The 25674-nt window shown below is 51.6% G+C and overlaps 1 protein-coding gene across 1 annotated transcript in view; it reads left to right on the forward strand.

The window, feature by feature from the left end:
• Positions 1-25674, forward strand: part of ATP6V0B (ATPase H+ transporting V0 subunit b) — a 317011-nt gene that overhangs the window by 221897 nt on the left and 69440 nt on the right. Inside the window, exon 7 of the mRNA XM_069642304.1 lies at positions 10712-10902. Coding sequence (XP_069498405.1) covers positions 10712-10902 — 191 coding nt within the window. The remainder of the gene's footprint in view (positions 1-10711; positions 10903-25674) is intronic.

Consider the following 25674-nt stretch of genomic DNA (forward strand, 5'->3'; position numbering starts at 1 on the left):
GGCCTCTGCCGACCGTAAGGGTCGTAAGCCCTTCCCGCAGCCGTGACCTGCGACTGGGCTGTCCACAGATGAGGGCGCTACCACCAAAACGGCAGACGACACGTCTCGTAAGAGAGCACCCGTCGGCGACAAGGCCTCGGCTCCTCCTAACACGATGCCAGATGAACCCTCGATGGACAGTTTAGTTGTCGAGAGCTTGGCTTGAATAGTCTCCAATGATGCTCAATGACGGGCCGGCAAGGATTCGGCGAGCCTCGCTCACAAGGCCAGGGAGATGCCGAGACAACTGGAAGGCAGGCAGGACCCTCCTCCTACGTCGAAGAAAAGACCTAGCCCATGAGAAGGATTCTCAGAAAGCGAAGGGAGTTTATCCGCGACGTTATATGAAAGAGCTAGATGGCTACAGGCGGAAGAGCTTCCCTTTTCGACCTCCAGACCGTTCTGGGTTACCCCCATGAACTTTAGAAAGATTCCAATCATGTATGGATAAGCTGGATAGGTTCATGTCCACCCCTGCACATGTAACACCCAAAAGATCGAGAGGTACTTCTTGAAGACCCCAAGGCTAAATACCCACGACTATTTAACCCACTTCAAGAGGGGATTAATACATATGACCTCACTGAAGAAGAATCTCACTTCCAAGAGGATGAGGAGTTCCTTAATGTGGAAGATCAACAAAACCTAGAAGAAGGTTTTGAGGAAAACCCAGACATGGGTGGTGGGGGCTTCGAAGAAGACCCAGATGGAGGTGGCTCACAGCCCTGGCAGTCCCCAGGAGCGTCGACAGACACTGACGTCCTGGACCTGTCCTCCGCTCAAACCACACCAGTCAGAAACTCGTCACCTATAGATGACCAACCTACTTTCAATGCGCTACTACGGAAAGCAGCAGCACATTTTGAGATTGATACAGGGGAAATAACTCCTGAAATAGATTTTGTAGAACAAATTATCAAGGAGAAACCACCTACTAGCCAGGCCATTCCACTTCTCGCCTCAGTCAAGAGACGACTCATTCCATCGTTATCAACACCTGCGTGGTTAGAGGGGTCAACCCTAGAATTGAGAAGCTGTTTACTCCCTTACCCTCTGACCCATTATACATTAGGGGTCACTCAATACCTGATTCCTTGGTAGTAACCACCACAAGGAAAAGGACAGTGGTTCCGCTATCTACTAGCGAAGCACCCCCAGACAAAGAAGGAAAGAAGCTTTATGCCCTGGGAAAAAGGATCACAGCCTCGGCAGCTTTTTCCACCAGAATTGCCAATAACAATACCTTACTGGCAAGCTATGCTGATGCCCAATGAGGAAATTACGCCAAGACCTCGAAGTCCCTGAACCATTACGAACTTGCTTGTTAGCCACTGTGACTGAAGGTACCCTGGTTAACCAAAGCATCATCAAGAACACACTAGATGCTGCGGAGACGGCTGGCCGGTCTTTAGTTCAGGGGATACTTCTCAAGCGTCATGTCTGGCTCTGGAACTCGGGTTTTAAACAAGAGACCCAGTCGTCACTCATCAATAAACCAATCAAGGATTCCATCCTGTTTGGTAAAGCAGTGGACGACGCGCAAGAGACTGCTAAGGATTTTGATACCCTTAAATCTCTAGACCAGATCTCAAGGCCTCCCAATAAGCGAGGTTACGGCAACAGACACTTTTTTTCGAGGCCAAAGACAGCAACAACAATACTCAGCAGGCAACTGGTCCTCTACTTAAGGAACAAGCAGCCATACGCTCTGAGAGGTCGACGTTGTGTCAAGGGAAGAGGTTGGGGCCCCACTCCTAGAGGCTCCCCAGCTACCAACACCAAATGACCCGTCCCCTCCCATGCATTGCCAGTTGCGGGCCGGTTAACATACTTTTCTGCCAGCATGGGAGGGTATAACAGACAGTTGGGTATTGTCAACTATAGCCCACGGGTACTGTATAGAATTCAATTGGTCCCCTACGTACAGACCCCCAAGGGGAAGACGCCTATCACCAGAGCACCTCAACATCCTTCTTCAAGAAGTCCAACTGCTACTAGAAAAAGGCACAATAGAGGTCCTGCCTCTATCACAGGTAACAGAGGGTATTTATTCAGTGTACTTCCTTGTACCCAAAAAGGACTTAACCATGCGCCCTGTACTAGGTCTGCGCCCAGCGAACAAATTAGTCAAACCTCAAATTTCACATGGTCACCTTACAGGAGGTAATCCCCCTGCTTTCACAGTGAGATTACATGACGACACTGGACATGAAAGATGCATGCTTTCATATTTTAATGTTGCCAGCGCACAGAAAATACCTCAGGTTCATGATAGAGGGCAAACACTACCAGTTCAGAGTGCTACCCTTCGGCACTGCGTCAGCGCCAAGGGTATTCATTTAAGTACTGGCAGTGGCAGGGGCCCACCTGCGCTGGTTGTCCATCCCAGTTTACCCTTACCTCGACGATTGGCTCATAACAGGGGATTCTTACGAGACATGCTTCTCAAATACCCAAAAGACTATAGACCTTTTGTTCCAACTGGGCTTCTCCATCAACGAGAAGTCCAGCCTAGACCCCAGCCAGGTCAAGCAATTCCTAGGGGCTCTAATTCGAACAAAGGACTTCCTCGTCTTCCCCTCCAACGAGAGGGTCCAAAATATGCTGTTTCAGATCCCTCAATATGTAGCCGGTCGGGAGGTGACGGTACGCAAAGCAATGCGTTTACTGGGAATGATGGCATCAAGATATATTTGGTACCTCACGCGCGGCTGCGCATGCGCCCAATGCAAGTGGCTCAACAGCTAGTTGTGTCAGGCCAGCGAACAATGGGACGATCTAGTGGTGGTCTCGCAGGCATTGGTTCTCTCGCTGCGGTGGTGGTCGAAGGAAAACCTCATAATAGGGAAACCATTTGCCACCCCCGCAGTGGAAGACACTCTAACCACAGACTCATCCCTTACAGGATGGGGGGCTCACCTATCCCATCAGACTGCACACAGAGTTTGTACTCAGAGTGTAGCGTGCAAACACATAAATCTGCTGGAACTACTAGCGGTCTTCAAAGCACTTAAAGCTTTCCAGGCTCACCTGCATACACCACGTCTCAACATAAGGTCTCATGGTGAAAGTTCCAGCTATTAAAGCCTTCATGGAGGGAGTAAAAAGGATCCCCCCCCTATATCTAACCCAGCTCCCGGATGGGATCTAAACGTGGTACCAACCAGGCTCATGGGCTCCCCCTTCAAACCCATGCATAAAGCAACACTTAAGAACCTCACTCTTAAAACCGCTTTCCTAATAGCGATCACCTCCATTAGGAGAGTAAGTGAACTACAAGCGCTCTCTATACTAGACCCCTTTGTAACAGTTCACAAGGATAAGGTGGTTCTACACACACATCCTAGGTTTGCACCAAAATTCATTTCTAAATTCCATGTTAACCAGTCTATAGAACTACCAACGTTCTTTCAAAACCCATCAAACTTGAGAGAAAAAAAGCCTGCACATACTTGATGTGCGCAGGGTGGTCATGTTTTATATGGAAAGAACTAGACCACTGAGAAAGACTAATCAGTTCTTTGTCTGTGGTGGCAGGAAGAGAAGGAGATGCAGTTTCAAAGTCCAGTATATCTATATGGATTGTCCAATGCATCACTCTGTTTCTCTCTTGCTAAGAGAACTACCCTTCAAGCCAAGAGCACATTCTTCTCGAGGCACTGGGGCTTCCATAGCATTCATTGCAAATGTTCCTCTGGAGTCCATTTGCAAAGCGGCAACCTGGAGTTCTGTACACAACTTTACAAAACACTACTGTCTAGATGCCCATTCTAGATCTGATTTACAGGTCGGACAAGTAGTATTACATCTTTTCTCCAGCATGGGGTCTGGCATGGATTCACATGCTCATGAATATTCCCCGTCGTCAGGCTGGGAATCCTCGGTAAAGAAAAAACCAGTATCAGTTTCGTTTCTGATCTGTCTTTCGTAGTAATAACCAATCACTGGTCTCTGCGTCATACTGACCACAGCCAATGACTGCCCTCTACCTAAGCACCGCCTCTGGCAGCCATCTTCAGATTTTTACCGCACGTTCATGTGTTGGGATCCTCGTGCTATTGCTCTCGAGCGTTAGTGCTATTTTTCGCGCTTTTTCACAAAAAAACTTCGATTCTTTCGGTCAAAAGAGCCTCAAGCTCCACCGATCCTACATCCGATCAACGGGGACCCGTGTCGGATTCATCTGTGCCCCTCAAGGGTGAAGATTTCGTCGAGCTACGCTTCGGAGGACTCCAGAAGCTTCTCAGGCCCGGTCTCGGAGATGGCCCAGGAGAAGGGAAGCTCGACGCCCGGAAAGCTGTTCAGGGTCTGCCCTGGATGCCAGCTGCAGAACGTCTTCAAGGAGGACGAACACTCTTTCTGCCTTTACTGCCTTCATGAGGACAAGACGCACGTGGAGAAGGACTGTGCGTTTTGCGGCAACATGTCGGAACGGACCATGAAGGACCGCCATCAACGTCTCGCCAACTGGCTGGAGGGTAAGAGCCCGTCTGGCGAGAAGAAGAAGAAATCCGAGCGGTCTTCTAAGACCTTTGAGGGCGCCCCGGCGACGGGGGCCCAACATAAGGCCAAGCACCGCGAGTCCGCTGGCACCGGGAGCGCCGAACGGTCGGGCTCTACGGGCGCCAGGCAGGGCGCACCCTCCCCGGCACCATCAACCACGAGCCAACGCTCTGGGTCGGGTAAGAGGAAGGCCGAGCACCCGGCAAAGCTCCTGGAGAGGCCCCGGTCGAGCTCTAAGGCAGAGGAGGAGCGTGGCAGTGCCCCCTCCCTCAAGGATAAGGCGGTGAGCGCACCTAAGGTGGTGAAGGCCTTGATCCATCCGACCAAGCCCTCTATCGAAACGGTCGCGGCGGCCCTGGCTCAGCCTGTGGTGGCTACACCAGTGGTGGCGACCTCAGGGCCCAGAATCTCCCTGCCTCCGCGGAGGGAGTCTTCCTTTGTGCCCATCGATAGGACCCCCGTGAAACCCTCCGTGGGGAAGAAGGGGGGGCAGGGCGTCGTCGTAGATTCGGCCTCAACCTCAGAAGAGGAGCTGATCGAGGTCTTAAGCCACGGCCTAGGCGTGGAAGAAGGCCAGCCCGTCGGAATGGACCCCGACGCAGGTGACGACGACATTGTCGAGGATACCGACGGGGCCCCTGCTCGCCCGTCGGATTCCCCTCTGCCAGCGCCGCAAGACAACTCGGCGGCCATTTTGTTGGCCATACAGTCCTTATGCTCCGAGATAAGGACGAGGCTACCGTTACCGACGGAGGAACCTCTCCCGTCGGGGGATCCAGAACCGGGACCTTCTGGTGTTCCCCCTACCAAGAAAAGAAGGATCCATCCACCACCTCCTTTTCAACCGTCGCGCCCCGTCCAGCCCTCCTCCCCGTCCACCCGAGGGGATGATACGGGGACTGACACGGCAGCGACGGGTACGGACGACGAGGCATACGACGAGGATTTTCCGTCGTCGCCTCCCACCAGGGCTTCTCCGCCCGACGAGATCGGATCTTTCCACTCCATGATCTCCAGGGCTTCCGAGCTTTTCCAACTCTGCCCTGAGGAGAAGAAAAAGGAAGGTTTCCTTTATCAGCGGCGCGAGGCCAAGAGGAAGACGGTCCTCGCAGTGCCTCTGTTGGACGACATTTGGGATGAGGGCCTTTCCCTCCTCAAGAACCCTTCCACGACGCCAGCTAGAAGAGACCGGTACGAGAAAAAGTACCGGGTCCCGGACACGGCCCCCCTATGCCTCCGGGCGCAGCCTACCCCGGACTCCGTCGTCTCCGCGGCAGCCAGGAAGAAAGCGGGGGGGGTGCGGCCTCCACATCGACTTCCCCGCCGGACGGCGAGGGAAAGAAATTGGATGCTATGGGACGTAGAGTCATCTCGTCGGCAGCGACGATTAAAGCGGCCAACGCCTTGGCTATCGTGGCCCGCTACGACAGGGAGCTCTGGTACAAGATAGCTCCCCTGCTGGATTTTCTGCCGGACGACAAAAGGGCGGAGGCCCTGGAGATCCTGCAGGAAGGTGAGGTGGCCTCGGACCACGCCATCACCGTGGCGACGGACATCGCCGACACTGGGTTCCGCCAGCTGGGCAACGGCGTTTGCCTTCGACGTCGTGGATGGCTCAAAGCTACGGACTTTCGGCAGGACGTCCAGACCAGAGTCCTGGACATGCCCTTCGACGGGAACAACCTGTTTGGGAAGACAGTGGACGATTCCCTTCAGGCCATCAAGGCGGATACTGAGACGGCCAGGGCCCTTGGAGTCCTGCAGCAACGACGAACGCCTTTTCGGAGCGGCGGAGGCAAGGGCGCCTCCAAAGGTTCCGGCGGCGGTTTCGCTTCCTACCGTCAAGCGGCCCGCTCGTCGTCGCAAGAGGCCTACAGAGGACGAGGCAAGTCTAGCGGACCCCGCCGTCGTCGCCAAGGAGGTCAAGGCGGCAAGGCCGCGTCCAAGCAGGATTGAACCGGCCGTGGGGTCGGGCCCCCACCGAAGCACCCCGGTGGGAGGCCGGCTGGCGGGCTTCGTCAGCGTGTGGGAGTCCATCTCCACCGACCGTTGGGTGCTGGACGCCCTGGCCCGGGGCCACGCGCTCGAGTTTCAAAGAAGGTGCCCGCGCGTCCCCCCCGTGGCCAGGAAAGAACTTCACGTCCCTCAACTTCTCCTGGAGGTAAAGGCGATGCTCAGAAAGGGCGCCATCGAACTCGTCCCAAAGAGGCTTCGGGGCTCCGGAGTCTACTCGCGATACTTCCTCGTGAAGAAGAAGACGGGAGGATGGCGCCCCATCCTAGACCTGCGACGTCTGAACAAGTTCATCAAGGCGCAGAAGTTCCGGATGGTCACCCTCCAGCACGTCCTGGGTCAGCTGGAGGAAGGAGACTTCCTATTGTCGTTGGATTTGGAGGATGCCTACTTCCACATTCCCATCCTAAAGGGGCACCGAAAATTCCTCAGATTCGTGGTCCAAGGGCGTCATTACCAGTTCAAAGCCCTTCCCTTCGGACTACGGTCGGCACCCAGGGTATTCACCAAGTGCCTCGCACCGGTGGCGGCGCAGCTGCGCCGCGAGGGGATTCACGTCTACCCCTACCTGGACGACTGGCTCATCCGCGCCAAGACGAGGGAGCTCGCCGTGGTCCACACGGCAAGGACCGTCCAACTCCTCACGGACCTGGGATTCTCCGTGAACTACGCCAAATCCCACCTGGTGCCCGCGCAAGTCGCACTGTTTCTGGGAGCGAGGCTCGACACAGTGTCCCTTCTGGCCTCCCCGTCGGAGGAGAGGACCAGGACCATCTTGGGCAAGGTGCAACGGATGTTGGTGGCCGACGCGGCCAAGGTGAGGTCCATCAAGTCCCTCCTCGGGATGATGTCTTCCTGCATCTACCTCATTCCCATGTGCAGGCTCCGGATGCGCCCGTTGCAAGAATTCCTGGATGCGCGCTGGATCCAGACGACGGGCAGCTTCGAGGAAAGGATCAAGCTCAACGAGAGTTTCCGACGAGCGATACGGTGGTGGGGCACCCGCGCGCATCTGACAGCGGGCATGGACTTCCAGACCCCAGCCCACCAGGAGACTGTGACCACGGATGCCTCCCTGGAAGGGTGGGGAGCGCACACCGAAAATCTGCACGCAAGAGGACTCTGGCTCCCGACGGAGAAGTCCCTGCATATCAACGTCCTGGAGCTCCGTGCAGTGTTTTGGGCCCTCAGGTCCTTCCTTCCTTCCGTCCCTCAAGGGCAAGGTGGTGAGGATCTTCACCGACAACACCACCACCATGTTTTACATCAGGAAACAGGGCGGAACCAGGTCCCCAGCGCTGTCCAAGGAGGCGCAGGACCTGTGGCATTGGGCCGTCGCCCAAGGGATTTTTCTGGTGCCGTTTCATCTGGCAGGGATAAAAAACACCATCGCCGACTCACTCAGCAGGGAGCTGCGCTCGTGCCACGAGTGGGAACTACGGCAGGATCTGGTGGATCGCCTCTTCCGACGGTGGGGCACACCCCAGATCGACCTGTTCGCGACGGCGACGAACACCAAGTGCCGGAGGTTCGCCAGCAGGTTTCCCCAGACGAGGAGCATGGGCGATGCTTTCTCGTTCCCCTGGGAGGGCCTGTTCCTCTACGCGTTCCCTCCCTTGCCTCTGCTAATCCGGCTCGTCAACCAGCTCAAGAGGTCACGGTGCAGGATGATCCTCGTCGCACCTGCGTGGCCGAGGCAGATATGGTTCCCGGACCTTCTGGACTTGTCAGCGTCCCCGCCGATCAAGCTGCCGGCGGACGCGGATCTACTCTCCAGGGAAGGAGGCGCCATCCTCCACCACGACCCGAAGTCGCTGAACTTGCAGGCCTGGCTCCTGCAGCGCTAGAGTTTGGAGGATACGACATACCGGCCGATTGCAGAGAGGTTCTTGCAAAGGCCAGGGCGTCCTCGACTCTTAAATGCTACGGACACAAATGGAAGAGGTTCTCTGTCTGGTGCCACGCACAGAAGATTAACCCTCTACGGATTACGGCTCCCCAAGTACTGCCGTACCTGCTGACGCTGGCCAAAGCTGGTCTGGCACACGCGTCCATCAAGATTCATCTTGCTGCGATCTCCCGATACACCAGAACCACGGGGCGGACGTCCTTGTGGTCTCATCGTCTGGTGAAGGAGTTCATGAAGGGACTGTTCAGATCGTTCCCGCCGGTGAAGGCTCCGGCCCCGGCGTGGGAGCTCAACGTGGTGCTGACCAAGCTCATGGGACCTCCGTTCGAGCCTCTGCTCTCGGCCCCGTTGAAGTTTCTATCGTGGAAAACAGCTTTTCTTGTGGCCATCACCTCCGCACGACGAGTGGGAGAGATCCAGGCCCTTTCCTGCAAGGCCCCGTACTTGACTTTCCACGACACGAGGGTAGTGCTCAGGACGCACCCCTCCTTCATGCCCAAGGTGCCGTCGGACTTCCATCTCAACGAACCCTTGGTGTTGCCTGTGTTCTTCCCGTCGCCTTCGTCGCCGGCTGAGAGGAGTTTGCACTCGCTGGATGTGGCTAGAGCGCTGAAGTTCTACGTAGACCGCACGAAGTGTTTTCGGAAGACGTCACAACTCTTTGTGAACTTTGGACCTGTCAATCAGGGGAAGGCTCTCTCGAAGGCTTCCATTTCCAGATGGCTCTCCGGCTGTATCATGTACTGTCACCGGTTGGCAAACCGACCGCTGCCTGGCCGTCCGAGAGCCCATTCCACCAGAGCGATCGCAGCTACCACGGCGTTCCTATCTGGTGTGCCCCTGCTGGACATATGCAGGGCTGCTACGTGGAGGTCGACGCACACCTTCACGAAATTCTACTGCGTCGACCGGGATTCCAGGGAGGAGTCCAGGGTCGGCCAAGCAGTGCTGCGCAACCTGTTCGCCTGAGGTGAGCCTGGTGAGGAGGTAAGATGCTTAATGTTGAGTTGATGTGATGCTTAATGTTGAGCCTTTGCCACCTCCCGTGGTTGTGCATGTGTGTACTGCTATGTATTCTTTATTCATGAGCATGTGAATCCATGCCAGACCCCATGCTGGAGAAGGAACAAGTTACTTACCTGTAACTGTTGTTCTCCAGCATGGGTCTGGCATGGATTCACATGCGAACCCTCCCGCCTACCCCTCTGCGGCTCTTCACTTGGTCATACTGCCACTTCACGTGCTTCCAAATCTGAAGATGGCTGCCAGAGGCGGTGCTTAGGTAGAGGGCAGTCATTGGCTGTGGTCAGTATGACGCAGAGACCAGTGATTGGTTATTACTACGAAAGACAGATCAGAAACGAAACTGATACTGGTTTTTTCTTTACCGAGGATTCCCAGCCTGACGACGGGGAATATTCATGAGCATGTGAATCCATGCCAGACCCATGCTGGAGAACAACAGTTACAGGTAAGTAACTTGTTCCTTCTCTACTGTTCCTTCTCACAACCCACCTCCAACTCTTGGTACTGCTCACTAGTCTATGCACAGCATGTGATTCTAAGCAGATTAACAAACATCAGAAGACATGCATTACTTACCGTAAAAGCATTTCTGATGATTGTATCTGCTTAGATTCACATGCGCCCACCCTTCCTCCCCCGATCGGATGGAAGGAACATAGACGTCTTATTACTTTCTTTCTTTTCTGTACTCACTCACACCTAAGAAGGCTCCCTCAGGGCGAGGAAAAAATAGAGGGACCACAACGCGTGAGGGTTTTTGGGTACACTGCACGTCACTATAGGGATAGTATTACAGACGCCTATGTTGACGAAAAACAAAATGCAATACTTCGCAGTGACCACTGGATGTCGGACTATGCACAGCATGTGAATCTAAGCAGATACAATCATCAAATGCTTTTACGGTAAGTAATGCATGTCTGAAAATCACCCCACTTTGCCACTGTGAAAGCAGTGCAATTAGCAAAGTGCTCAGATTGCAAAAAACACTTTTTTATAGCACCGTTACAGTCACTGACTTGGCAGTTGGGATTGTACTGAGCCTGTTGATTGTAACTACTGTTAAGGTGTATCCATTTATTTTTCTTCATAGTGGCAACCACTGTCATGCACCAGTACTGACTTCTATTAGGCTTGCTTTTAACCACGCATTCAAAAATATTTGTTAATCATATAAGATAATTTTGATGAGATGAGCTGATTATTTATTTATTATTTTAGGTTTCTCAATGTTTGGAGCAGGCCTGACTGTGGGATTATCTAACCTTTTCTGCGGGGTGTGCGTTGGTATTGTGGGGAGTGGCGCTGCCTTGGCTGATGCCCAGAATGCCAGTCTATTTGTGAAGATCCTGATTGTAGAAATCTTTGGAAGTGCCATCGGCTTGTTTGGTGTCATTGTGTCCATTCTGCAGGTATGCCTTTCCAAACTGGTATCTTTTCTTGTCTTAGTACATACTGCTATCCATTGTTATACATGCTTCTGCCTGCCTGGTCTGTGTGTACTTGTATTCAATTGCATTTAGTTTCTAGTTTCATGGCAGAATGATGTGCAGATTGTGAAAGATGCAGAAGACGATTGAACAATCTGCCGGTCCGGATGCCTGCTTGGCCTGTCAACTGAATCGGAGATGTTGGATGGGACCATGTGCTCAATAACCTAAATGATCACTTAATGCACTTTACATTAAGCCCCCTATTGAACACTGTTCTTTCTAACGTCTGGCCTTTTTGAATGAATAAGCTTTTATTTTGGCTCAGACACCCTTCAGTTACCTTCAGATATGATGCCTTTTTGGCCTTCTAGAATATCCCAGACGGATCTGTCATCTGGTTCTGGTCCCACCCCATGGAAATGTCCGCCCCATCCCTCTCATCAATCTGCCTTCACCCATCTTCGCCCCTGTAATTGACAGTGCATCCTCCTTCCACTACAGTTGTTGGTTGCTCATTTTTACATTCTTTACTATCTGGTTTTTCCAGCATTGCCCCATAATCTCCATCACCTGTGTATATGCATTTTCTGCTTGTTAGGAAAGATTATTTTTGCAACTTTCACTCCATATTATGGAACCCCATTCTTTTTACTTTCTTTTTCTTCCTGACCTGACTTTTTGAAGGGAAGTGAAGCGTTCAGCTTGCCTTCCTTTTGCTTATTTGTTATGGGGAAACTGACTAGACCTTGACTGTCATTCCAGGGAAACTTTGTTTGTCCTAGGAGTTATTGCAATTTTACATAGCACTCAGCACCTTACAGTGCAGTGCTAGGATATCTTGACGTGTTTAACATTTCATATTTGAAATTTGTTTTATTTTTGCCTACAGCAGTTACATATTTACAGTTCCTGCACATGTTATTTTACTGCATGTGGCTAGTACCTTAAAATAGCTGTGCACAAGATTTTTGCAATTTTGGATAAGAGCAGAACATCTGCAGCCATTCAGATTTACGTTGGAGCCAAGAATCCTTTGATGAAGAGCAGCCTGTTGATGACCTGAGGACTATATCTGCAGTGGACCAGCATCTTCAGGTTATTGACCCAGTGAAGCCCTGCTCCTCAGACCCTTGTCCGTGCTTTGACACTTGGACTAGTGCTACCAACTAGCCTTGATGTCTCCTTGAAGTTGCACGCCCCTAGAGCCTTCAGAAGTGTCCCTGGACTACCCGATAGGCTGACCAGCTAATGCACCAGACCCATTGCTGTTCCGCATTCGAGCCCAGACTGGTCGCCAGCTTGTGCTAAAGTCGCCTTCTCCTGGAATTTTGGCTTCCTAGCATCAAGGCAACTTGTCCTGGAGCTGCTTCTTTGACCGTGATGGAAGGATGCCAGCTGCCTTTAAATGGCAATCATCGCTTAAAAGTCTACATTTTTTCATCAACTGGGTTTGCATCTTGCAGTTGCACCCGATCAGAAGAAGCACTTGAAACTGCTTACTCGAAAGGACTGTAGTCCATGCTCCCAGCTATGACCCCTGCGAAATTGAGTCTGAGGGGTAAGTAAACATACCTGTACCTGCCCCCCACAAATCTTCCATAGGATGCAATTGGGTGCAAGTCACTTTGTCTATCTTCCTCTTACTTACCTTTAGTCGGCAAACCTGGGTCAAGTATCCCGCCCCTGGTTTAGCCTGGAGTCTGGAAGAGTGTGGAACTTGCCACATTGTTATTGAAATTTGAAATTGTTTTGAGCGGTTTTAAATCACCACTGCAAGCCCATTGCATTCATACAAGAGAATACCTTCCCTTTAGAAACCTTGCATTGGAATCTGACTTTTGGGTAATGGGCCCCATACATCTACGGGCAGTGCTGGAATTAAGTAAACTGCCTCGTTCTAATCATTTTACCTACATCTGAGTACTTACCTGTTGCAGTTTGTCAGTGTTTTGGTGGTGTATTGTAAGTGAACCAGCTGGAATGTATGTCTGTTATATGGTTTAGAGTGATGTTACTACATGCTAGTTGAATTTCCTGGTCTGTTCTTAAAGGCCTAAATAAATAACTGTATATTTTATTTATCACTAAGCTGCATTATTGTAGCATTCTGGGTGGATCCATTGGGGGGCACTGCCCACACTCACTCTCCTGGCATTAAGCCTTGACCGCTTTCCACACTTTCTTAACTGGTTTTTGGCTAATCTCTTGTTTCCATGTTCGCCATAACTAGGGTAGCCTCAGGTGTGGCTTGGCGTTCATACAATAGGGAGTGGAACCCAGGAGCTCCCACATGATCCGACACATTGATGCTCCAAGCTGGACGAAAAAGCAACGATAACCGCAGAAAAGAGGAATGGTGTGTAAAGGTCCGTTTACCGTAAATCTGAGAATCGGACTGCAGCAGCCAGGAGAGAAATGGGAGTGAACGCTGCGCCACCATACAAAATGGCGGGGCGCGACTCGCTGATCTGGCAGATGGGCCCCCACGGAGACATTGCAGGGATGGCATATGCGCATGAGGCGCACATCACCAGCACAGGAGAGGGGCACTAATGGCAGGACGGATCTCCCGGCCAGCGACATAGCGACCCTGCAACACCTTGGGGTTGCTGGGGAAGACCCAGTCCACCGCGTGGGAAGAGCTGAGGCAGGTGCAGTCAGACGCACCGCGACTGGGCAGGAGAGACCGATCGCCGCTACGAAGGACGTTGGAGGTGAGGAGCCAGAGATTGAGAGGATAACAGGAGGTGCCCGCGGCCCCCAGCACGGGGGGGGGGGGAGGAATCCGCATTACAACCAGAGTAGGTGCAGAGTAAGTCCTGCAGCGGGTGAAGCAGTGCCCCATAGCTTTTGATGGCAGATCCACCTGAGCAGCCTGGGAGTGCGCAAGATCGGGACTCTGGTGCATGCCCACCCGGGTGCAGAGAGTGACAACGAAGTGTGACAACGGACAGAGGGGGCAGTGGGCCATGGCCTGGAGTTTTCTGGCAGAAGGGACTACATATTATCGATAGCCACCACGAGGTTGGGAGCCACACAAGGGGACGCCCAATCCACAATCTAATAACGGCTCATACGATGGAGGGCACAGTCCATTGATCAGAACATACGGTTTTTGCCGCTCAGATCTGAAGTGGATTCCTACGAAGAAGTGGAGGACAGAGCGGCGACAGGTGAGTGCCACAACATACTGCAACACAGTGGGCCGCATCATTAATCTGAGCTGCCATACAGCCGGAGGCCATGTTTTAGGACAAGGGAGCGTCTGGACTGCTTGACAACAGACCTCCACGAAGGGGGGTACGGACCGCAGGCCCATTGCACAAAAGCCGGTTGCCTTCTGCATGGCCTCCCAACCTGCTGGCAGGACTGGGACAGAGAAGGCATAACATGGGGGTGAAGTGGAAAAGCTAAGGCAGAAGAGACCCGCTCCCCATCGAAGTCCACTACAGAGCAGTAGGCCATATCAAATGGCGGAGTGCTCTTGACCTGCACACAAAGATCACCCGGCATGTGGGAGCGCACAGTCCATTCACCCTCAACGGAGCAAGCAACCAGCTCAAAGAGGGATCCCGAAGCAAGTTAACATGGACAAAATGGGACAGCCATGAACTAAGTTGTATAAAGTGCGGCACTCTGCATCTGCACTAGCCCAGGAATGACGCACAATGAGTGCATAGATGCACACAAGTAAGCAGCCAGTGGGCGCATCCCCTTGTGCAAGCACTGGCACACATCGCACTGTTGCAGCACTGCAGCCCCCAACTCGGAATAGGTGGTGAGAGGGGACAGCGAAGCTCCGCCGACAGAGTGGATGCCTGTTAGGCAAGATTTATTGCAGTACTGGGTGCACTACAACAACCCTGAACTCCTGGCAGTAGGAACCCAACCTTTGGTATAAGTCTGCACTACACAGGTTGGTAGCATGTTGAGCAGCCAGGCTTATTTCAAGAGGGGTCAATGTGAGCTTTAGGGGAGTTGCACAGAAATTCAGTGACAAGTATTCATTTAAAATCTTACACACAAGGTTTCTTGATCAAACAATTATTCATTTAACAATCAGTTTGAGTAAGCCTCCTTCAGAAGGGGCAATATAATAACACACAAATGCACTTCAAAATACACACTCTGAGTTTCCCTAAATCAGTAAACGCCCATTTGGTATGGCATACAGACACTTTATACACCCTCGGGTGACTTCAATAGTTAGGACACTGTGGACATTAATATATCAATGTTGCATTTAGGGGAATGCTTGGGAGTATGTCAAAGAAACAGATTATTAGACATATCTTAGAAATATTCTGAAGCAGGCAAGCACTCTTGGTAACCCCCAATACAAAGCAAGTTAACCCCTTCCTGGAAGGAGGGCTAAACACAGAGTCGGAGGGAAGAAGAGTTATTCAGGGAGCCAGGCCAAAGTCAATTGGGCAAAAGTCAAGGTGAGCTGAAGCAATTCTTGCAGGTAGGTAAAAGTCTTGCACAATGTTTTAGAGGTCTTTGTAGAAAAAGAATAAAAGTATGGCCACAAGCTGATTGGTAAAGAAGCTGTGGGCAACTCTACAGAAGCAACCTAGACCAGTCTCCACTGAGAACAAGTGAGGTTACACAAGAGGTAAGTTCTTTTAGACTGTACAGAACCTTTGGTTAGAAGAAAAACCGTTCCAGCTGGCTTCTGTTCCTGTGCATTGCTGCAGATCCTGTGTTCCTGGGCCTCGGTCATGAGGTCAAGAGTGAGGACATCTGGAGGATTCCTGCACTGCAACGGGACGGTCGGCGACAGAAAGGACCAACTTCTATTCAGTGGCGCTTCGCTGTTTCACCTTCTCGTGTCTCAGCAAATACACCACTGCAGACTCTTGGCTGCTCAGATGGCCTTTCCTTGCATCTGGGGTCCAGCACTCTGAGGTGGCTCAGGCGCGGTCAGTCCTGCTTCCTGGGAGTCAGAAGGATCTTTCTGGCTTGTTGGGAGATGGTGCCCTGCGCGCAGACTGATCATCGCAAGCGCCTCAACAAGTGGCTGCAGGCCAAGCCCCCTGCTCTGGATGAGTCCCGGCAGCATGCCACCCCTGCCCAGAAGAAGAAAGGAGAGCTGTCTTCTAAGACCTTTTGAGGGCGCCCCTCCCACGGGGGCCTAATATAAGGCTAAGCATCGCAAGTCCACTGCCTCCGGGAGCGCCGTTGCAACGTCTCCTCGGCGGCCAGGGTGAATACAGCATCTCCAGTGCCTTCGACCATGAGCCAACGCTCAGGATCTCCGAAGAAGAGGAAGTCGGACCATCCGGGCAAGCTCTTGGAGAATGCCCTGCAGAGAAGGACAAGGGGAGCGGGTCCCCGACCCTCCCCCTAAGGGGAAGGCCACAGACTCTGCCAAGACCGTGAAGGCTCAGATCCATCAGCCGAAGGCCCAACCGTCTATCGAAGGAGTGGGGGCGTCCCTCGCGAAGGCCGCAGTGGTGGATCCGCAGGGCACAGCCCAACAGCCGATAGTCTCCCTGCCTGCCAGGAGGGAATCCTCTTTCCAGGCCATCGAAAAGCCGCTGGAGAAGGATACCCATCATTTCTCCCTTGGTCGCAGAGAAGAGGGGGGGGGGACGGTGGCCCTCCAGAGCACCAACATCTCCTCAAAGGAGGAGCTCACCATCCTCCCGGAGGGACGATGCTTCGAGAGCGGGCCCTACGGGAGGGATCCCAACGAAGGGCGACGACTAAGGTGACTACGAGAAGACTGAGGAGCAGCAGGGTGGTGCCGACACGGAGGAACAACCTAAGCCGCAAGCGCCCCCGTCTCTGTTGCCTCCACCTCAACCACCTGGGGACATTCTTACGGCTCTGCATACTCTGTTCTCGGAGATCTGGACAAGGATGCCTTACGCCGGCGGCCCCACCCACTGCGCCAGCACCATCGGAGGAACCACCATCCAAGCGGAGGGGAGTTCACCCCCCCCCTCCTCCGTTCCATCCTTCAACCTCCCCCCGAGGGATCAGACGGACACGGCGATGACATGCACTGGCATGGACGACAGCAGTTTGGGGGAAATCTCCCATCACCACCTCCCAGATATTCACCGCCCGATGAAATAGGCTTGTTCCACACCATGATTTCCAGGGCCTCTGAGCTATTCCAGCTCGTCCCTATACCAGCGGCAAAAAGGAAGACCGTGCTGTCGATCCACTATTGGATGACATTTGGGACAAGGGGTTGTCCCTCATGAAGAACCCTTCATTGGCGTGGAGGGACCATTATCAGAAAAATACAGGGTGCTGGACTCTGAGCCCAAGTGCTTACGGTCCCAGCCGTTGCCAGACTCTTTGGTTTCGGCGGCGGCCAAGAAGTCTTCGGGCTCCTCCTCGTTGGCGGCTTCCTCCCACCACCAGACGGTGAGGGGAAGAAATTGGATGCCATTGGGCGAAGTTATCACATCGGCAGCAACGACTATCCAGGCTGCTAACACCCTCACCATTGTGGCGCGTTACGACAGGGAGTTTTGGTTCAAGATGGCACCCCTCCTGGACTTCCTTCCCGACAACAAGAGGGCGGAGGCATTGGAGATATTACAGGAAGGCGAAGTGGCCTCGTACCACGCCATTACAGTGGCCACGGATATTGCCAATGCGGGATTCTGTCAAATGCGCAACAGCTTTTGCCGAAATCGGCGGGGCTGGCTAAGGGCCACTAATTTCCGCCAGGATGTTGAGTCGAGGGTGTTGGACATTCCCATTCGACGGGGACAATTTGTTTGGGAAGACTGTGGACGAGTCCCTTCAGGCCATCAAGGCGGACACTGAGATGGCTTGTGCTTTGGGCACGCTCCAGCAACAGCTGTCCTTTCGGACTTCTGGAGGAAAATCCTAAGGTTCTTCTAAAGGATTCAGAGGAGGTGCTTCGTTCTACCGTCAACCCTCCCGCTCGTCGGGCCAGGAGACCTACAAGGGCCGTGCCAGGTCTGGAGCTGGAAGTCATCGTCCCCAAGGTGGCGCCTTTCAGTCAACAGGACTGAACCGCCCATGGAGTTGGGCCCCCACCTGTGCACCCCGGTGGGAGGCTGGCTGGCGAACTTAGCGTGTGGAAGACCATCTCCACTGACCGATGGGTGCTGGACGCTCGATGCTCTCGCCCACGGACACACCCTAGAGTTCTAGCGGAAGTGTCCCCGTATACAGCCGGTAGCCTGTTGGGAAAATACAGTCCCTCAGCTGCTGCTGGAGGTGCAGGCCATGGTAAGAAAGGGTGCTATAGAGCTTGTCCCAAAGAGGTTCCGGGGCTCCGGAGTGTACGCTTGTTACTTCCTTGTCAAAAAGACCGGTGGTTGGAGGGCCAGGATGGGCCTCCGCCGCCTGAACAAGTACATAGTCTCAAGTCTCCTGACTACAACCAATCCTTTATTGTACAAACGGATGCTTCCAATACAGGTATAGGTGCAGTACTGAGTCAGCTGGATGAGAAAGGCAGGGAACACCCCAGCTGTTTCATCAGTAGAAAACTGAAGGACCCTGAAGCAAGGTAGGCAACCATAGAACGTGAATGTTTTGCCGTTGTGTGGTCTTTGAAGAAGTTTAGACCATACTTGTATGGATCTACTTTTGTAATTCAAACAGACCACTAACCCTTGATATGGTTAATGCAGATGAAGGGGGGGGGGGGACATCCTAGATTAAGATGGTCCATCAGCCTTCAGGGGTTTGATTTTACCATAGAACACAGGTCAGGGTGTAATCACCAAAATGCTGATGGTCTCTCCAGAAAGTATGACCAACTGGAGTAAGGGGATTCATCCAGGGGTGGATTATAAAGCCTCCTGTTCCTTAGTCTGGGAGGGGGCGGGGGGTAGGCGAGAGTTGGGGAGTTCTCAGAAATGTGTTAATTCCGTTCTACCCTAGAGACCTCCAGCAACTTTGCTGTATTTTGAGGACTTGCATTTTTAACCTGGAGAGTGAGACCCTTTTTATCCCCCCACTCTCGTATTTTTAATATGATTTGAACACTTTCTATTGGTTGTGGAGCCTGACAAGCTCCCTAGGCGTCATCTTTTACATTGTGTCACAGCGCACCTTCAGTGCAGAGATGTTTTTCAGATTTCCCAAAGGTTCAGATGCCTTCTCTTGGATAAACTACTGTTTCCAAGAGCAGTAAAGTGAAATTGATTTCACTTATACTTGTAACTTTCTAGACCCAGCACACACTATTTTACAATAGTCTGCTGGAGGGTTACTTAGTATCCTCTTTGTCTAGTGTCTCATGTAACATTTTTATGTTGCGTTTTCCTCGAATGGCTGGTGGCAGTGGTTTACCTAAAACTACTGTGGTGTGCTTTTACCGTGAGTTGAGTTTGCAGCTGCAGTAAAGCACCCAAGGTTGCCATTTTTGTCAAAATGGCCCTGGTCTTTTTTCACAATTATTTTTGTGGAAAGGTCCTTCTTGAGATTTACACTCCGCGCCAAACCAGGTTTGATCCCTTTGTTCGTTTTTTGTCTTTTGCGGGATTCATGATTGTATTGTGTGTTTAGCCCTCCTTCCAGGAAGGGGTTAACTTACTTTGCATTGGGGGTTAACAAAAGTACTTACTGGCTTCAGAATATTTGTGAGATCTCTTTTTTTATTCTAATAATCTGTTTCTTTGACATACTCTCAAGTATTGCCCTAAATGCAACAGTGATATATGAATGTCCACAGTGTTGAACTAGGTGATCTCCAGCCCTTTAAGATGAGTAGCAATACCCTGGAGATGGATGGGGATGCAGACCTTACTCGTACATCAATAATCGAAACGACTCAGGTAGTTGGCAAAAAGGATAACTGTTTTAATATCAATGATCTAAAACTGGAAGTACAAAGAACATCAACGGACGTCTCAGCGCAAATTCTCTCAATGCATTACAAAAAAAAAGCAATCTTATAGAGCAAAAAATCATCATTGACGTTAACCTACGTATTACTAACGTCATCCTAGGTGGCAAACTACGAAAACCTATTGAAGAAAGTGATTGGGTCTAAAGGGATATCTAAGTATATGTTCTATACTAGTAGGGGACAGTGAGTGAAAGTAATTGGTTTCTTAACATCAGGTGGGGCAACTAAGCCCTACCTTCAAAATGACCACTATGAACGTCACTAAATACGACGTTCCATTGGTTCTACAAACTATAGTATCTTTAATTACGTGGTCCCTTACAATTGGTTGGCACTCTAACCTTGGTCAGTACTTTTCCACCTACATCTAGCAACACGCGGATTGGACCTCCAGGTGCAGGTGAGCTAGTCTAAAATGGAGCTTCCTACCAATTAGCAAAACCATCTCCTCACCTCGGTGGTCTGCTGGCAATTAAGACTTTGAACTTGTCCTTGGAAATTTTCTTAGCTCTGGAGAATTCAGGGGAGTGAAGGTATGTTCTGCCCTCATGCGTAGGTGTGATTGTCCTGTCCATGTGACTATAGACCATGATTTCAAGCCTTTAATGTATTAAAATACTATTTTCTAATAGACCTGACGTCTTCCTTGTTTTGTACGTGCCTCCTGAACAGCTCTGCTATAACATGTAGTGGAAACATCCATCCTTTACTCACTTATACATATATGTATATATTGACGAATGCTGCAATCTATTCACTATAAAGCTAGCCTCAAGAATACTTTGCTTGCGTTTCTCTGCATCTGTAAACGTGTAAAACAACTTGAAATCTTCATTTCTGTGGTATGAGCTTCTTCACCTTGGTCCAAGTTGTCATTTATCCTTGATGCCTTATAGAATATCGGCATTCTCTTGTCCCTGCATCTCTTCTATGTACGTCAGCTCGACTCTGACGTCACCATTTGTCTTGGTCATTCATTTGCTCTGCTTCCGGGATTTCATTCAAATGGCCATCATATTTTCACGTATGGGGGTATGGTTTTCTCAATGGGAACATTACTTCCAGTATTCTTACTGGTACCACACGTGTCTCACACTCTGGCTCCCAACATATAGGCAATATGGGTGACTTTGTTGAAGTGGGTATACTTTGCTCCTGCTCTACAGTGTCCTAACCATCGAAGTCACCTGAAGGTGTAAGAAGTTTCTGGGTGCCATCCCAAATGGGTGTTTACTGATATAGAGAACCCGGAGTGTGTATTTTGGAGTGCAGTTGTGTTACTATTATATTGCCCCTTCTCAAGAAGGCTTACTCAAACTGACAAATTAATAATTGCTTAATCAAGAAACCTTGTGTGGAAGAGTTTATTTGAATACTTGTCACTAGGAATCTCCTGTGTAACTCCCCTACAGATCACATTGACCCCTCTTGAGTAGCCTGGCTGCTCAATGCGCCACCAACCTGTGTAGTGCAGGCTGCTACCAAAGGTTGGGTTGCTATTGCCAGGGGGTCAGGGTTATTGTAGTACACCCAAAGGGTACTGCATACAATCTTGCCTGACCATTGCAAAGATCATGAACTTCAAGGATTGGGAGAAGATCTTGGCATTTTCAAGGGTGGGTGATAACGAGAAATGCTGCCAGAATAACCATCTATCCGGACTATACAGCACTAGTGCAAAAGCAGCAGGCACAATTTTGGCTGACCAAGGAGTGTCTCCGGGCCGCAGGTGTGAGATTTCTCCAGCGTGGGGTCTGGCATGAATTCACATGCGTATGTATATTCCGTGTCAGTCTGGGAATCCTTGGTAAAGAAAAAATCAGTTTGTTTCATTTCTGAACTGTCTTTCTCCTAACAACCAATCACTGAGCTCTGTCAAACTGCCCCCCCGCCCCCCCCCAAGCCAATGACTGCCCTCTACCTAAACCCCTCATCTGGCAGCCATCTTAAGATTTTTGCAGCACGTTAAAGTTTTGGGAGTCCTCGGGTTTAGCTCTCATGCTTTTAACTGTGCATTTTGGGTTTTTGGATGGAAAGAGTTTACTCTATTTCAGTCAATCATGCCTTGTGCACCATTGATCAACCTTCCGATTAACAGTGACCTGTTTTCGGATTCTTCAGCGCCCCTCAAGGGCGGATTTCGTCTAGTTTCTTCGTGGAGGCTTCCAGAAGATTCACAGGCCTACGCTGCGTGGACCATGTCGGAGGAAAATGATTCAGCTCCCCTGTTCAGGATTTGCGCCAGCTGCGGTTTGTGGAATGTCTTTTCGGACGACAAGTATTCCGAGTGCCTTTACTGCCTGTGCCCGGCGTACAAGGAGGATTGTGGGTTTTGCCAGGAGATAGCCCCTCGCATGATGAATGAATGGCACATGCGGCTGAACAAGTGGCTACAGGCGAACCCACCCTTCTCTGGGTGGGTCCCAGCTGCATGCCTCTCCCAGTTCCAAGAAGGCTGAGTGGGCTTTTAAAACCTTTGAGGGTGCCCCTCCTGCGGGGGACGGGGGGGTCCAACAGCATGCTAAGCACTGTCCACTGCCACCGGGAGCGCCCTTGCGCCAGCCACTCGGAGGCAAGGACGCATGCAACATCTCCAGCCTCCGTCTCCAGTCAACGGTCAGGATCTTTGGCCAAGAGGAAATCTGATCATCCGGTCAAGCTCAAGGGGAGGGCCAAGTCCGTCCTACCTGAGAAGTCCAAGGGGAGCGGGACTCGGTCCTTCTCCCCAAGGAGAAGGCCAAACAGGACAAGGCTCCGGCCCTGACTGAAGGTCCAGGTGCACCCGACGAAGGCCCAGCCTTCCATCGAGGGTGTGGCGTCTCTGGCAAAAGCCATCGAGACAGTCCAGCAGGGAGTGACTCCGAAGTCCAGCGTGTCCCTTTCTCCCAGGAGGCTGGTTGCATTCCGACCCATAGAGAAGACCCCGGAGAAGATGTGTCATCTCCCCGAGACCTTCACCACTGGAATCAAAGCGGGGGGGTGGGGAAGAGTTGTGCGGTGGCCCTCTAGGGTATGGATATCTCCTCAGAGGAGCTTACCGTTCTTCAAACCATCCAGAAGGAGGGGAACGTAGGTAGCGGACCCTACGACGAGCACACCGACTAAGTTGACGGCGAGGATTCTGTCGAAGAGCAGCACGGGGTCCTGGGCGCACAGCTGGTGCCTCAGCGGCCTATTCCGCCTGCACCTCGGCTGCCACCCCCACCTCAGGCATCTCCCAGAGACCTCTTGGTGGACATCCTCTCGGCACTGCATACGCTGGTCTCTGAGATCCAGACTAGGATGCCTCCTGTGTCCGCGGCACCCCTGACTCCTCCCCCGTCCCCTGGCCAAGAAGAGTACACTCTCCACCTCTTTGCCCCGCAAAGTCCAAGCAGGATTGAACCGGCCGTGGCATCGGGGACCCCAACCTGGGCACCCAGGTGGGAGGCCGGCTAGCCAAGTTGGTCAGCGTGTGGGAGTCCATCTCCACCGACCGTTGTGTGCTGGATGCTCTCGCCCACGGACATACCCTGGAATTACAATGGAAGTGTCCCCGAATACTACCAGTGGCCCGGCAAGAGAACCACGTCCCTCAGCTGCTGCTGGAGGTTTGGGCCATGTTAAGGAAAGGCGCAATGGAACTTGTCCCAAAGAGGCTCTAGGGCTCCGGAGTGTACTCAAGGTACTTCCTCGTCAAAAAAAGACCGGGGGCTGGAGGCCCTTCGTCGACTAAACAAATACATCAAGTCCCAAAAGTTCTGGATGGTCACTCTTCAGCACGTACTCTGACAGCTGGAAGAGGGGGCTTCCTGTCGTCGCTGGACTGGAGGATGCATACTTCCCCATTCAAAAGGGGCACTGCAAGTTCCTGCGTTTCGTGGTTCAAGGAAAGCACTACCAATTAAAGGCCCTTCCCTTCGGATTGAAGTTGGCACCAAGAGTCTTCACCAAGTGCCTGGCGCCAGTGCGATTCACGTCTACCATTATCTGGACGACTGGCTCATCTGGGTCAGCTCGAAGGAGATCGTCGCCGACCACACGGCGAGGACCATTCGCCTACTGATGGATCTGGGGTTCTCTGAACTTTGCAAAGTCCTGCTTGACTCCATTGCAGGACGCTCTGGTTCTGAGATCCCTACTCAACACAGTGTTGTGCCTGGCGTCTATGGAGGAGAGTATAGGGGCCATCTTGGGCAAGGTACAATGGCTGTTGGCCCTGAATATCGGCAAGGTGAGGTCTGTTAGGGAGAATTCTCATAAATATGCTATTTCCCTTCACCTTAGAGACCGCCCCCCAGCAACTTTGCTGGATTTTGAGGACTTGATTTATTTGCCTGGGAAGAGTGAGCCTTTTTTCCCACTCCATGTATTTTGATGTGTGTTTTACTCTTGTGTTCTTTGATTATGGAGTTTTGGACGCTTCCATAGACATCATCTTTTCATGTGTCTCACAGCACCCTCAGTGTGGTGACACAGGGAGGCCTATTCGGCTGTTCCAAGGTTTAAACACATTCTCTGGGATAAACTGTTTCCCAGAGAATGTAAAGTTAAATTGACTTTACTAGTCTTTTTAAATTCCTAGACAAAGCACACACTATCTTCCAATAGGCTGCTGGAGGGGATACCTAGTATCACCTGTCTAGAAACTCATGTAGCAGTCAAATGCTACCCTTTCCTATCGAAATGACTGGTGGCAGTGGTTTTACAACGAACTACCATGATTTTTTTGCAACTGCGAACACCGGTAGCTAAGAATTGTGGGAGACATGTTTTTCAAGATGGCATCTGAGCCCCCTTTGTTTAAACAGGTCCCGGTGTTTTTTTCACCGTTTTTCTTTTTGGAAAAATCCTTCTAGAGTCTGTCTCTGCGTGCCAAACTAGGTTTGGTCCCTTTGTTCCTACGCCTTTGACAGGCTTCAAGACTGAAGACCGCCTCTGGCGCCAGAGTGTCTGGGGTGGGCAGGAAGTGAGGGAGGTGCCCGAAACTCCCTGTGCTTAGTCTTCTAGGAGACCCAAATGCACTCTGGCATGATTGGCTGGCTGACTGCCCGGCAAGGACAGCTACCCTGCTGGGTGAGTGTCAGCTAGGCTGGCATGAATGGGAGAAAACTGTTTAAAAGGCGAGTCTCTTGGACTGAAAGGTAGAGTCGACCACTGGAACGGAAGGACTGAAGACGAGCTGGAAGAGGACGGCTGCTGCAACTCCTGGACCGTGGGTTCGCCCGGTGAAGCCCTGCTGCAGGTCCAAATCTAAAAGTTCATCTCGACAGAGAAGCCCTTCAAGGACGACTTCTCCCTTTTGAGTTGGTGGGCCAATCAACTCGTAAACCACCTGGACACCATTCTCAGACCTGGTTGTATTTTCCTCAGTGTCCTGCAGGAAATCAAATAGCCAGGGAGAAGGACACCAGTTTGTGCGCTTTAAGACAGCTACCGGAATCGAAGGTTTGCCAGTTTGTCAGCTTTGTAACCATTACACGTGCAGTGCAGGAGTCCCCCGACGTCCTCTCTTGTCCCCACAACTGAGGCTCATGAACAGCAAGATCTGCAGGAACAGAAGTCTTCAGCTGCATCTTTTTCATCAATGCAAGGTACTATGAAAACCTGACAGAGATAACTTAACTCTCACTGTGAAAGTGCGTACAACTTTGGCAACTTGCAGGCCTAGTCAGCTTGTGACTCGACATATTAACCCTTCTGCCGTGAACTACTTCCGAGAACCGTGGCAGACTTTTCCATTTAAATACCAGAACCGTTTTTCCCCATACAAGAAACTAATCCATTGACTTTGGTCTACCTATTGCATTGAATCAACTCCTCTGGTGAACTGAACCTATTTGCACTGTTAAGAACTGGAATATTCGTTTTATTAACTTATGCCTTTTTGCTCCTACCTCAAATGCTCTGAATGCCATTTT

The sequence above is a fragment of the Ambystoma mexicanum genome, chromosome 1q (genome assembly GCF_040938575.1).
Source record: "Ambystoma mexicanum isolate Mex_15411 chromosome 1q, UKY_AmexF1_1, whole genome shotgun sequence".
Taxonomy (NCBI): Eukaryota; Metazoa; Chordata; class Amphibia; order Caudata; family Ambystomatidae; genus Ambystoma; species Ambystoma mexicanum.